The sequence below is a fragment of the Prionailurus viverrinus genome, chromosome D1, assembly GCF_022837055.1.
Source record: "Prionailurus viverrinus isolate Anna chromosome D1, UM_Priviv_1.0, whole genome shotgun sequence".
NCBI lineage: Eukaryota > Metazoa > Chordata > Mammalia > Carnivora > Felidae > Prionailurus > Prionailurus viverrinus.
In genome coordinates this window covers 61,564,584-61,580,291 of record NC_062570.1, presented here as the reverse complement: position 1 = coordinate 61,580,291, position 15,708 = coordinate 61,564,584, and the positions used below count along the sequence as shown (strand labels likewise).

Genomic DNA, 15,708 nt, shown 5'->3' with positions numbered 1-15,708 from the left:
ACTTAACCAACTTAACCAACTTAACCAACTTAACCACTTAACCAACTTAACCAACTTAACCACCCAGGCACCCCTGCAAGCATGTTTTAATTAGATTTCAGATACTATGAATTTTACCTTGTTGGGTGTAAGTAGAATTTATATTTACTAAAAATTATATATAAATTTTATATTAAAGTTTATATTCCTAAAATTTATTTATATACCTATCAATATTCTTAAGCTTTGCTTTGATATGATTTTTAAATTATCTGGAATTTAAGTTTGATCCTTAAGTTCTTAGGCTTAAGATTTATCAGGCATGACAAGTGAGCTTTTAACCTAGAATGAATTGTTCATTACCCCCACTGATTGGACATTATTTTTCTAAGTATTCTGCCCAATGACCTGTGGATTATGAGTTCTTCCAGTGTGGCTGGGAACAGGCACTTACTCAGGCTGTGTGTGGGTTATTAAACCTATTTCATTTTCCTCTTAGAGAGTTGTTTCTTTGGCCTCAGGTAAAGGCCACTTCTTTACACATATGCACCAATCAGGACTCTGATAAGTATTTGAGGGAAGCCTCTGCAGATCTTCAAGGATCTACCTTTGGTAGTAGTCTCCTCTTTGTTACTCTGTCTCATGAACTCTATAAACAATTTTGTCTTCTTGGATTCTCAGCAATGGTTCCTCAACTCAGGAAGTTCATAGGCTCTGTCTTGGTTTCTGCCTGGAAACTCTCTCAAAGCAGTGAGCTAGGGCCATTGTAGGATTTATTTATTTATTTTTAAATGTTTATTTATTTATTTTGAGAGGGGAAGGCAGAAAGAGAGGAGAGAAAGAATCCCAACCAGAGTCTGAGCTGCACAGCAGGGAGCAAGACACGGGGCTTGATCTCATAAACATGAGGCCATGACCAGAGCCAAAATCAAGAGTCAGATGTTTAACAGACTGGGCCACCCAGGCATCCCTGTGGGATTCATTTTGTATGTTTCCCTGACTCTCATAGATTATAGTCCTTTGTTGCCAGAGATTCATTGTCTTAAAAACTGTTACTTCATACATTTTTTCTAATTATTTTGGTTGAGAGTAGAAGATGAATTCAATTGCTCTTACTCCATTTTTGCCAAAAGTAGTCCTCATCATCATTTATTTTTCATTGATCAAGAATATATTGAATGCCTCTATATGATAGGTATCATTCTAAGCATTGTGAATGAAGTAGGAAATAAAGATTAGAACTTTAAAAGGAGAGGAAAATGTTACAATCACAGGAAAGACATAATAAAACTTTAAAAAGAGAGAAAGTGTCTAACAACTAACAGCTTTGCAGTAAGAAAAGGAAGGAAAACCCAGAAGTTTAAATAAAATCCTGCTAACTCATACTAATATAAGTGGTCCTATACCTCTCAGAGAAAACTATCACAGTACAATGTTGAGAAATAATATAATAATGGGTATTTATAACAATGATAGTGAAAGAAAGTGTCCAAACCTCAGCTTCTCAAAAACATTAGATTACAGTTCAAAATTATTCACCTCAGAAAATGATCCAAGCTAAGTATGGATACCTAAAGGTCACTTATCAGGAAAAATCACTTCTTGAAAAAAAGGTGTATCACATGTTTGTGGTGAACAGTAGAGATACAACTGGTTTCATGCTGGAATGTGTGATTAATTACAGGGACTCTGGAGTATTGAGAAAAGCAGGCTTGGCATGTCCTTGCTTCCAAAGACTTTGTTTTCTGTGACATCTCATATGTAGCACGATAAAACCACTATCTGAGGAGAATATTTTGATAATCTCCCTCTGGCACCTTGTGTCTAAGATTTTCTACTTGTGGCAATAAATAACTCTGGCTGCTGGGCAAATATCTCTATCAGTGGTTTCTAGCATCTTCTAAGAGCCCATCCATTCTCCATCTATGCCAAGGAAGGTGAGTCCAAGAGAACTGTGCTGCTGAGCTCACCTGCCAACCCATGCTGAGGATGCAGGTTGCATAGTAAGGAGGTTGCCTGGCACATAAAAAGAACTGTTGAAAGTATATTCTTTAAAAGAACAGAGATGAGGGGCACCTGACTTGCTCAGTCAGAGGAGCATGTTACTCTTGATCTCAGGGTCATGAGTTCGAACCCCAGCTGGGATATAGAGATTACCTAAAAAAATAAATCTTAAAAAAACAAAAGAAAGAAGATGGCGAACCCTCTTTAGGAGCTGCTTCATTGAAGTTTTCCATAGATTCAAAATGAAAGTCATGGAAGATCAGTGCCTTTAAAAAAGAAACCAAAAGGGAGTTGGGAAATGATGAGAATAAAGACACCTAATTGAGGAGCCAAGAAGTGTGTTCTGTAGTTCAAGGTTAACAGATGGGGATTCATAGTACATAAGTGAGAGAGCAGGGTTTTGTTGTGGGCTCTGGAGGAAGACTCCAGGAGTGATACATACATCTTAAAAGGAATTTTTTAGGAGGTTTGAAGGAGGGCTTATGGAGATGGTATTTAAATGTCTTTGGCTCTCCAGGAACAGCCAGCAAGATATCTCTCTGGCTAGGATGAGCAATCTACCAGAATTCAATGGAACTCTAGCACAAGGATAACTGGAAATCGAGCAGGTTGATAAATACCAGAATGAATATTCTTCATCTGATTGTCACCTCCTTCTCTGCTTCTAATTTAGTGGCATCTACTCTTCAGTTCTAAACGAGCCTCAGTGAGGAAGATGACCCCAAACCCTTTTTCTACATCAGTTTTTAAAAGGGAGCTCAGGACACCTGGGTGGCTCAGTCAGATGAGCATCAGACTCTTGATTGCAGTTCAGGTCAAGGTCTCATGGTTGTGGAATGGAGTCCCACATTGGGCTCCATGCTAGGCATGGACTCTGCTTGGGATTTTCTCTCTCCCTCTCTCTCTGACCCTCCTCCACACATGCTGTCTTCTCTCAAAATAAATAAATAAACACTTAAAAAATAATAACAAGTAAAAAGGAGCCTGGATTTCTTGTGAGTTTTAAATCTTTGCTAGGGGTTAGCAAATTTATACTACAGTAGGAACCTCTAAACAAGTAATTTATTTGTTTAAACAAAATTTACTATGAGCTTTCTGTGTCCAAACAGTATTGGACTGCAATATGTGAAGGGTACAATCCCAATCTTAAAGGTATTTAAAATCAAACTGCATAAGGAAAACTCCTTTAGGTTTCAGCTGGAAGACAATATGAAATTATATGTCATAAATGCCATCTATTGGGGGGAAAAGTACATTCTGTATGGATTTGATGGCTTGAGGAATTCTTATAATATGAAATAGCATGAGAGGATTTTATAGAATGCTGGATATAGACTGGCTTTTATTTTTTTATTTTATTTATTTTAATTTTTTAAAAATGTTTATTTATGTTTGAGAGAGAGACAGAGTGTGAGTGGGGGAGGGGTTGAGAGAGAGGGAGACACAGAATCTGAAGCAGGCTCCAGGGTCTGAGCTGTCAGCACAGAGCCCAACACGGGGCTGGAACCCACAAATCATGAGATCATGACTTGAGCCGAAGTCGGACACTTAACTGACTGAGCCACCCAAGTGCCCCATGGCTTTCAATCAATTAACTTAATCACCATCAGTGGAGATAAAGCATGATCACATTTGGGATCCCATCAGAAAGTGTACAAATATTCTGATGTTGGAATGAGAAAGTCGTATGTGGTAGAATTAAGCAACCAATCAGACTAGAGTGGAGAGTGACAAGAAAAAAAATAAAATTAGTTGAAATAAAAGACATTCTCATGGAACAGGGTTAGGCACACCACAAAAAGTATTAAACTTGTAACGGCTAAAAAAAATTGAAACACTAACAATATGGCTGAATATATACTTGAGTTTCACATTGTTGGTGCAATGATGTCCCTGGTGTATGGATGCGTGTGCTGGTAGTGCTTCATGGCTCAGTGACCAAAACAGAAGGGGGAAATGAGTATAAAAGAGAGAAGAATGAATTCCAAGGTATATTGGGAAATAAAGCAAAGGGAGGAAAGACGGTTATGTGTATATATGAACCTGTAGTATATGTATTTCTGTGTGTTTAAATGAGGTACATTGTGTATTGTGGTGGGTCAGAATTTTATGTCTGTTCCAGCTCTTACTGTGGTGGGATGCAGTGTGTTGAGTAACTGTGGGTGTGTGGTATGTTCAGATTCCCTCTCTATTATGGACTATGACTTTCTTCATCTCCCTCCTCCTGTTCCTCCTCCTTTCCTTCCTTCTCCTTCTTGACTCATGTCAAGGAAGACTGAGATAGTTCATGTATACAGCTTTTATATATATATATATATATATATACATATATATATATGTATATATATATATAACAAAAAATAATAAATAAAACAAATAAATAAAATTAAAAATAAAAATAAATAAAAATAAATAAAAATAATATTTTAATATTAATCTTTTCTGTATAATATAATATTTATATATAATTTATAATATATAAAGCTCAGTATTCTAATTGCCTAAAGTCAGTCTTCTTATTAGGGGCCCTCCTTATGAGGTGCTGATTCACTCCCTCAGCTAAAACGACATGCTTCGTGAAACTCTTTAATAGACACTCTATGAAAGAATATAGTAGGATAGAGTAGACATTCACTACCAAGAATATGAGAGTAGGGGACTGAACAAGCATAGGTCTATACATCAATGCATGGAAATGTATATATTGTGATTCATTTGGGATCTGCTCCTCGAAAATATGTTTATATCTATAAAAAGATAACTTTGCTTACATTGACATGCTTTTAAAACAGCACAGTTTTGGCTGAGGGCAAAAAAAAAAATGTCTCTTATGCTAATATTCCCCATCTTTAGCTTTTTTCCTGAAAAGGAATCCTTCATCGATCTCTGTTTAATTTTTCTTCTGGTTTTTCAATTTTGGGGCATACTTTTAAATGATATAATTTCACAAAAGACATTGTGTTTTGATTTCATGCTCTTCCAGGTCAGTTATATTACCTCCCTTCTTTCCCAATCTCACATATCCGAATGCAGTTACATCCCTGTTTTGTTTCTGCTTGCAATCGTAAACAAAAAACTTGAATCTAAGTGTATTCAACCAATTATTTGTAATCTCTTCCTACCCTTCTTTGTAAGATAAATACATAAGTGCTAACCTCATTTCCTCCAATTATGCTATTTTTTGTTTGTTTGAGCATAGTTGACAGACAGTGTTACATTAGTTTCAGGCATACTACACAGTGGTTCAACAATTCTATGCGTTATTCTACACTCACCACAAGCGTAGCTACTCTCTGTCACCATACAACACTATTACAATACCATTGACTGGATTCCCTATGTTATGCCTTTTATTCCCATGACTTATTCATTCCATGACTGGAAGCCTATATCTCCCCCTCCCCTTCACCCACGTTTCCCAAACCTCCAACTCCCTCTGCCATTTGTTTGTTCTCTGTATTTATAGATCTCATTCTCCTTTTTTGTTTATTACTTTCTTTTATAAATTCCACATCAATTACGCTATTTTTAAGATACTTACTGAAGTATTGTTATTTACTTCCTAGTAAACGATATCTATGTTTTTAAATAGATGTATTTCAAATTTTATTAAATAAATTATTTGTTAATATTTGAAACTATTCTAGCATCAGCTAAGATATAATAACAGTATCCACTTTAATGATTTTATCACTCATATTTTGAAAAATCAACATATGAATTAATTGTAAAAATGAAGGATGTCAGGATGTCACATGGATTTTTTTAATGGTTTGAGGTTTATGTGGGTTATTGAAATATCCTATGCTTTATCTCTATAGGTAAAACGAACAGGAAAAATGACCAGATTTCCAGATGCTTGAATAGGTATGATGTTGATGTGGAGAAAGTGCAGGAATTTCTTTCAGAGTTTCAATTAAAGTGATTGAAAATAAAAATGGAAGCAAGCATAATTAAATAAATTAAGAAATAGATTCCTCACAATAATTTTTTCTAAGCACTGAGATAAAAAAGAAAATTATTTTCTTTAAAGAAATTTCAAGAAATTTTCATTGTCACTTGATCCATGTTGGAGTGTTCTAGGCCAAAGGAACTCTAGTAGCTCTTACCTTTTACTAGCAGTTATCCATTGCCCTAACTCCAGGTAGTTATTCAGATAAACTTGGAAACATTTTAAGGATCAATTCTTTGGTAGATAAGGATGTCTAGGATTAGTGCTGCCCCAGGGGAGTTAGGTACGCTATGTCTTCCTATCTTAAAATCTGTGTTTTTCTCCTAAGAGAAATGCCTAGAAGCTCATTTGGGCTGGATCCCAAGAAATATCCTTATGGGTCCTATAAACAGTAGCTGGTTCCAGCCACCCACTCTTCTCCTAACAGGCATTCCTGGACTGGAGGCTGTACAAATATGGATCTCTATCCCACTGTGTGTCATGTATCTAATTGCTCTCCTGGGGAACTGCATCATCCTCTTTGTTATCAAAAACACCTCCAGCCTTCATGACCCTCAATACATCTTCCTAACGATGCTGGCAACCACAGATGTGGGTCTGTCTTTATCAACTCTACCTACGGTACTCAGTGTCTTCCTCTTGAATCACAGAGAAATTGAGTTCCATTCTTGTCTGACACAAATGTTCTTCATCCATACCTTCTCCTCCATGGAGTCAGCCATCCTGTTGGCCATGGCCTTTGACCGATTTGTAGCTATTCGCAACCCATTGCACTACACTGTGGTCTTAACCTCTCCTCGGATCATGGGGATGGGAATTGCAGCCATGGTTAGGGCTGTGGTGTTGATGGTACCCTTGCCAATCCTGCTCAAGCGATTGTCCTTCTGCAGGGATGTTATTCTATCACATTGTTACTGCTACCACCCTGATGTTATGAAGCTGGCCTGTGGCCCTGTCAGAGTCAACATCATCTATGGACTGTCTCTTGTGCTCTGCTCCTTTGGAGTTGACTCTGTGTTCATTGTCATTTCACACATCCTTATTTTGAAAACAGTGCTGGGTATTGCTTCAGAAGATGGTCAGCTCAGAGCGCTTAATACTTGCATTTCCCACATTTTCACTGTCTGCATCTTTTATGTGCCACTCATTGTCCTGGCTCTAATTCATAGGTTTGGTACATTCACATCTCCTCTTCTCCATGTCACCATGGCCAATCTCTTTCTCTTCTTGACCCCAGTCCTTAATCCCTTGGTTTATAGCCTAAAAACCAAACAGATAAGGTCTGCAGTACACAAGGTACTCAGGGCCAGGAGAAACTTGCTGAAGTAGTCAAGTTTGGCTTAGTGAAAGTGACATCCTGACTCTCTCTTTACCTTTCATCTGTCTGTTTCCCTCTGGGAAATACATCATCATTTCAAGGATGGTCTTGTGAGAGTGGAAGTATTTTCTTTTTGTCTGCCAAGTGGATGGTATTATTTTGGTTATTGTCTTGATGCAATTTATTATTTACTATTTTTTATCTAATTTATCATCCATAAAAGTATTGTGTGAAAGATCTTACTGAAATAATTTTTAGATCTCTATTCTACTTAAATATTTGAGTTTAAATAATTAAGTGATTTACAATTAGGTATAAAATAAAGGTCAAGTTATTAACATATTTTAGAAAGTTTTCCATTTTCTTATCCCCACCTTTCTCTCCAGCCTCTGACTACACATTGCCACTTTTTTCAAACTGGATGATTCAATGTATTTTTATACATATACACCAACCTTCCCAAGACTCTAAGCATTTACCAATTTGCTTGGCTTAAAATTGTAACACCAATATTAAACAAAAAATTTTCTGGGGCACCTGGGTGGCCCAGTCAGTTGAACATCTGACTCTTGGTTTTGGCTTGGGTCATGACCTCACAAGCCCCACATTGGACTCCATGCTGGCAGCATGGGGCCTGCTTGGGATTCTCTCTCTTCCTCTCTCTCTCTCTGCTGCCCTGTTCATGATCTCTCTCTCTCTCTCAAAATAAATAAATAAACTTAAATTTTTTTCTGTGATGAGTTTTTCTAACATTTTAGTAGAATTGTCATTTCTCTTTTCCTCTCAATATAACCCACTAATAATTTTATTATAATACAGTACAATTTTACTTACATCTTCATGTCTATCATCCCCAATTAATTAAGAATTGTTGTGGGAAGGCATTGTGTTGCTTTATTCTAAATCTCCGGTATATACCTATTTAGTGTATATACCAGTGTATATACCAAGTGTATATACCAGTAAATCTCAATTGTTTTCTTTAATAAATGAATGAATGTCTGTGAGCATAAGTAATTGCATTTGGCAATCATGACTCTTACCTGCTAACATAACTACTGTTTAATTACCCTCCCCTTCTATATAGTCAGGGGCCATGTCTGTTGTTTCTGTCATTGCATCTTCAGTACATAGTGGAATATATGTAATATTGTATACAATGAATGCATACTAATACATAAACTAATAAATATGTCAATTAGAGATGTCATTGGTATTTTGTTGTACTTATAAAGGTATGACATTTACACATTAAAATGTAACTAGAAAACAAGTGAGGGAAATCTTTAAAATGATGTATTATTGAAAGAAGACAGGAAATTGAGTTATTGGATGTCTACTTCAAACTCCAAACGTTTAATTACATTACAAAAATTAGCCTCGTTTAAACCAAAGGAAGTAAATTTTATTAGCTCCATTTTAAAGGAAAGGAGACAGTTAAAAGATACTAAATAATATTTCAGTATCTCCCCAATCAAAAATTATTGGAGTCAGAATTAAAAACCACCACATATTATGTAAAATAACACATAAATCCTGCCATATCCTGTTTTTTTGCCCTATATAAGATTTAAAGATATGTAGACACATAGGTGTCATTGAGACCCATGTATTTAATTGCAGTATGTTAACCTAATTTTATCTGTATTAATGTTCACTTACATTAGACACTACAAATTTCCTGATTCCAGTAAACCCTGTCTTGTTCAAAAATACACTATTTTTCTTGTCACACTATGTCTGCATAAAGCATACAGTGCCCAAGAAAGCTGCCCACTGTAGAAGTAGGACTTAAACTCACGTCCGTGTTCCTTCAAACATCATGCTCTCAACTTCACCACATACTGAAGTCTAAGAAGAAAATTGCCAAAATGTATAGCCTTACCACATTGTGAAATGTGAGTGTATGTGGAGGTCAATGTGTGTATATTTTTATTTGCTCTCTTTTTAAAGAAACATTGGGATATTCTATTTGAAAGACAGATGGATGAGGCAATTAACAATCATCTTCTGTAAAACATAAATTAACTACAATTAGCTAACACAATGGAAAAATTATCTTGTTCTTACGAATTTCTACTTATCTATGAAAAGAATCATTCACGAACACAAGTGAAACATCTGATAATTAAGGAAGGGCTTCTTTTAGTGTTCATTAGACATCAGAACTTGAAAGTTGTCTCTTGTATAGAAGTTGATCATTCTGTTGAGAGTTGATCAATGGATGAAACGCATTGTAGTATATGCATACAATGGAATATTATTCAGCCATAAAAATGAAGTATTGACACACTGTAGCACAGATGCTCCTCAGAAACATTATTCTAGGTGAAAGAAACCAAACACAAAGTGTCACATATTGTATTATTTCATTTACATGACATATTCAGAACAGGTAAAAGCATAAAGACATGAAGTAGATTGGTGTTTGTGAGGGGCTGGAGGAAGATGAGAATGTTGATTAACTGCTTAGTGGATATGAGGTTTTATTTTGGAGTGATGAATATATTCTGGCACCAGGTGGAAGTGATGAATGTACAAGATTATGAATGTACTAAATACTATTGAGTTGTACACTTTTAAATGGTTGACTTTATGTATGTGAATTTCATTTCAATAAAAAGAAAAAAGGAAAAAATTATTCCCTAGACCAAATACGATTGATATGTTAATGTCCAAAGAGAGTCTGGGTCAGTGTCCTTAAAAAAAAAGTGTTTATATTTGAAAAAAAACCCATCATTTTAGGAATGGAACGATAAAATATGGAATTTTGCTCACTGGAATAGACTAAACAAGAAGATAGTTCTGAGAAGCGGAGAGTTTTGGGTGATTATCATGTGTCAATACATATCCTTCAAACACCTGGCTCTCTTTTCTTTTTTTTCTTTTTTTAGAGTTTATTCATTCTGAGAGAGAGAGAGAGAGAGATAAAATCCCAAGCAGGCGATTCCCTTAGCCCTTGACAAACTACCATTCTACTTTCTGCTTCTCTGAGTGTATTTTAGATTCCTGATATAAGTGGAGTCATGTATTATTTGTTCTTCTAATCAATATATTTCACATTTTCAGGGATTTAAGAGTATAACGATAATCCAGCCAATTACTTATGATTTGGAGAGAGTCTATTGGGAAGAAACAGAAATGTAAATTGATATAGTGTATATCATGATAGGGGTAAGGTAAGAGTCCTGTGGATTATATAAAAAAAGCAACTAGCCTAGGATTTAAGGGTCAAGAGAAGGTTACTGCAGAGGTTGAGATGAGAAAACGGGTATAAATGACAACAAACAACATTCAGTCAGAGGAAAGTAGATCAGGTATACTGGGAAAAGTTCACAGAATGTACAAACACATGGTAGTAAGACAAAACATTTTGCTTACAGGAAATGCAAGTAATACAGTGTAACCAAAGGAGATACTCTGGAGTAAGGGTGACAAAGGGCAATATGGCAATGTAATGTTAACTGATATATTAACATATTAATTCTAATAATTAATTAAGATTATCTATCTTTTATTAGCTGATTCTATATTTTTCCAGGGCATTGAAATGCTCTGCTTGGGATAGACTGATGCCCTCAGACTATTTTCACCATAACCAAGGTCACGCTGGTGATCTGTTAGGAAATAATTTCTCATACATCTTTTTGAAATTATTTAACAATTATTAGAGTTCCCACTGTCAGGCCCCTTGCCTTGAAATGGATAGGATTTCATGTAGTTATTTTTTCCTGTTATCTTTCATAAACCCCCACCTCCACATACACACACACACACACACACACACACACACACCCCGTGATGCCATGCTCCCAAATAGGAATTCTTTAGTTTCAGTATGACCACTGCATTCCACGACCTATTACTGCTTATGTCTATGCATTGTATTTGGAAAAATACAAATATTTTGCAATGTATGCAAAATGGGAGGTGGGTGAACACTGTAAATGTTTATATCAATATTCTGCACTCCCTTTGTTTTAGACAGTGTTAGGTGGTGAGTAATAAATGTAAAACACCTTTTTTTTTGGCAAAATTGGACTGGGTGATTTCAGACAGTTTGAGAGAGAAGCTGTGTCTTAATTTCATCTACACACTGCACTTAACTGATAATTTTCCTTTGTATTATACAGGTGATTTCTTCAATTGCATTTCCTTTCATCAACATAGAGCTTTTTTATATGAAGTCTATCAGTTGATTCCTGCCTTAGGTTTTCTCTATTTCATTTTTCCGTAGTTTCTTCTAACGAGATAGCCCTCAGTTCCATCCATACAATTCAGAGGCCAAAACATGATGATTTCTTGTTGCTGCCTGTGTGCGTGCTTGTGTATCAGTACTGCATGCACATATCTCTATTTTAGACTCCAGATCCCTCTTGTACTACTGGTAAATGCATACACAATAAAATAGTTGGAGTAAAGAAGACTGCACATTCCTAAACTCATCATTAAACTCCACCATTTTTCACCTTGCACATCCCATTCATGATAAAATCTCTTTTTATTGCTTCTGCTATTGCAACAGAGCAAGACTTTTTAATCTTTAACTTAGAGTTGATCTTTACCAAGTAACTAAACTATATCCCAGAGCAAACCCTAAAAACATTCCTAGGAATGCAAAAATATACAGTAACCAGATTTAAAATGTTTAGCATTTAATTAAATAAATATCAGACATACAAAGAAGGGAGATGCAGCCTATATAATAAGGAAGAAAACATGAACCAAAATTAACCCACTTGGATGACTGAGAGGATGTCATAGCAGAGCTAAGCTTAGGAGTCAATAAGCCAATAGAAAAACTGGATTCATTGAATTTTTTGGTGTTATAGAATGTATAATATAGGAAATCATTATCTAGTTATTAAAAGATAAGCAAGGATTTCTCAGTTAAGGATGAAAAGCTTACATCAGGTATAGGTATTGGCAAGTCAAAAGCATTTTTGAACTAACATATAGTATTCAGAATATTGAAACTTGTTTCATAAGACTAGGGTACCAGAAAAGGTAGACAAGTCAAGGGAAGCCTAACATATCATATACATTAGATTAAGTTTATCATATCAAAGCTGGATTGTATTGAAAAAATTCTAAGTAAACAGTCAGCATGACAGTATTTGCTTTACAATTTTATACAGCAGTGTAAATAGTTGAGGCATGGAGTAACATTACATGAAGAAAACTCAGCTATTGCAATAGATAAATAAAGAGATAAAAAAAGCTTGAATTAGTGAAAACTACAGAGATAATAGATATATAAACCCATTTAACATATATTTAGGTGGTAGAGTGAATGAAATTAATGAAAATTAAATGTGGGTAAATGTAAGAGGACTATAGAGAGATAATAGGATCATTATCTTCTCTATAACAAAATAAAACTTCCAATTTATTTACAAAGGGAATTTAAAAGAAAGAAACATTTGGAGCAGAAGTTCATGAATTTGAAGACTGCTGTCATGATGAACATATCGACGTACATACGCTTATCTGGAGATCAAAAAGAAGTGGAAAACTTCTCAAAATGATTAATAAAATGTATTCAGTAATTATGTTAAAAGCAATATATAAACTAAAAATAGTAGAATCTATTGGAAACCAGGACAAACGTCCTTCTCTGCAGAGCCTGGATTTTCACATATTAGGGGGAATGGGAAGAGTTTTCTTGAATTGAGCCAATGCTTGGATAAATGAGCAATAAAAAAAAATTATCTATGAACTTACTGCTATGATTCAGGAACTTGGCAATTTGACACAGTTAAAGTAGTGTAGCAGATATAAATATTCTCAAGGAGATTTCAGTGCAGGAGACAAGGACGACAAAAAAATAAAATGAAATTAATAAAACATAGTGGAAAGAAGAGAGATAAACTAGAAAGTTAGAGAATAGGGTGGGGGATTTGTCAAATTCTTTGGACTTCTCACAAACTTGCTGAGTTAGAAACTGCATTTGGAAGTGGAAGAATACCAGACTTGCCTGTGACAGTGGGGTTGTCATGAACACTGTCCAAGGATCCTTCATCTGTCCCCGTTTTCTTCTCAAGATGTTTGAAACCGCATGTGAAGGAAGAAGTGGGAACGCATAGTATATTATGACTATCTAATTTATATCTTTATTTATAAAGGCTATAATTTGTACCATTTCATTCTATATCCACATTCTACACCTAAAATTACAACAAAGGTCATCAATATTTGCAAGATCCTCCACCAGCAAAAAGATGACGATCTGCTGACACTCAGATAATGGTCAGCACTTTTTAATAATAAAATATTCTAAAATAATGTGTGTACATTTTTTTAGACACAATGCTATTGCATACTACAAAGACTAAGGTACAGTGTAAACATAACCTGTATGTGCACTGGGAAACCAAAAATTCTCTTGACTCACCTTATTTCAATATTCAATTTATTGCAGTGGTCTGGAACCAAATCTACAGTATCTCCAAGATATGCCTGTGTATTTTTTCATTATTTTCTATCTAAAATTTTATGTTATGCTATTTTAAATAATTTAAATATTCCATATAATTTCTTATTTTACATTAAATAGCTTAGGTTAAAAGTCCATGAAACTAGTTTACAAAGTTTCATTTTTTCTAATAAAATATCACATAGTAAAAATTGTAATAAGTAATGACTTTATAGTGCTTAATACCTGCAATGAAATTTTCAGATACAAAACAAATTCGAGCTTAGTAAGGAATTTATTTTAAAGGATTATTGCAAAGGGAGGAGCAGACTGTTGCAAGAGGGAGAGGGCTGTGACTGAAACTGCAAGCATCTCAAGGATTAGTCAAATATATTCTCTTTTTTAAAAAAATGAATATTTATTTATTTTGAGAGAAAGAGAGAGAAGGAGTCAGGGAGGGGCAGAGAGAGAGGGGGACACAGAATCCCAAGCAGGTTCCAGGCTGTTAGAGCAGAGCCAGACATTGGGCTCCATCTCAGGAACCATGAGATCATGACCTGAGCATAAATCAAGAGTCCTTCACTTAACAGACTGAGCCACCCAAATGCCCCAAGAATACATTTACTTTTCTTTTCTTTTTTTTTTATGTTTATTTATTTGAGAAAGAGAGAGAGAGGGAGAGAGAGAGCACGAGTTGGGGGTGGGATAGAGAGAGAGGAGACACAGAATCTGAAGCAGGCTCCAGGCTCTGAGGTGTCAGCACAGAGCCTGATGCTGGGCTGGAACTCATGAACCCATAACGTCATGACCTGTGCCCACATCAGATGCTTAACTGACTGAGCCACCCAGATGCCCCAATACATCTTCTTTTATAGAGAGGAGTGAGCTAGACTAGGAAGACCGAAGTGTGGGGAAGTGCCGATGAAAATGTGGTGTGATTGGATAGGGAATCAGAAAGTGTTTTACCCTGAGGCCCACGTATTCTCCAGGGGGGCTATCAAAACTCAGAGGCCTGGGGGAGGAGATCAGCTTAACCACCATTTGTTGAACAAGCATTAATATGCTCTGATTGTTCGGTGGGGACAAAGCAGTTTAGCTAAATATATACGAGGCAAAAAAAAAAAAAAAATGGACAAGGGGAATATGAGTGGTCTTTGTCTGGTCTTGTTATGGGTAAAAAGGGGGGCATCCATGAGTCTCATCTCTGTCATATGGGGAAGGGAGGTTGTTTGCAGAAAGCAGTTTTCCCAAATACAAAGGGTGTGGGGTAGCTTGATCATTTGTTTTCCAGGATGACAGGGGCTCAGGTACAGCTCAACATTGTCAATTGTGTTATTTTCTTTATATGTTTGATGCATTAATACAAATACCCATTTCATAGGCATGAAAATAAAGGCACAGTGAGCTTCAGCCATTTGTTAAAGGACACCAAAGGTGAGTGGCCAAGTCCAGTGGAGCTTTGTCTCCAGGCATTCTGACTGCAGAACCTTTTAGTCTTCACATTCAGTGACCCTTAAGCCTAAATACAGTAAAAAAAAAAAACCTGGAATTACATTTTTTAATTTTTTTGATGTTTTATTTATTTTTGATAGGGAGAGAGGAAGAGAGAGAGAGCACGAGCAGAGGAGGGGCAGAAAGAGAGACAGACACAGAATCTGAAGCAGGCTGCAGGCTCCAGGCTCCAAACTGTCAGCACAGAGCCCATCTTGGGGCTCAAACTCACGGACCGTGAGATCATGACCTGAGCTGAAGTTGGATGCCTAACCGACTGAGGCACCCAGGCGCCCTGAAATTACATGTTTAATTTCTGTATAAACATGTTGGATGAACCTTGACAATTCACACCCCTGCTCAGTGTCTCCCATCTATAAAATAATGTATCAGGATGGTCTTTATAATCCCTTTTCATTCCAGCATCTATGAGGAAGGGACTCATCAACAACTGAATTGACATATTATTTATTTGTTTTTGTGGGGAAGTGTTCTTTCAATAATCTTGCAGTCTTTTCATGTATCCAAAACTATAACAATATGCTTTAA

At 35.9% G+C, this 15,708-nt stretch overlaps 1 protein-coding gene across 1 annotated transcript; it reads left to right on the top strand.

Annotated features, from left to right (window-relative positions):
• The first annotated feature begins 6,310 nt into the window (after nucleotides 1-6,310).
• On the top strand, nucleotides 6,311-7,264 carry LOC125176049 (olfactory receptor 51A4-like). The gene has a single exon (XM_047876818.1). It carries the CDS (start codon nucleotides 6,311-6,313, stop codon nucleotides 7,262-7,264), a length of 954 nt encoding a protein of 317 aa, XP_047732774.1.
• The last annotated feature ends 8,444 nt before the right edge of the window (nucleotides 7,265-15,708 follow it).

Coding starts and splice junctions, on each gene's coding strand:
- LOC125176049 (XM_047876818.1), top strand. CDS start 6,311: ATGGGTCCTATAAACAGTAGCTGGTTCCAGCCACCCACTCTTCTCCTA.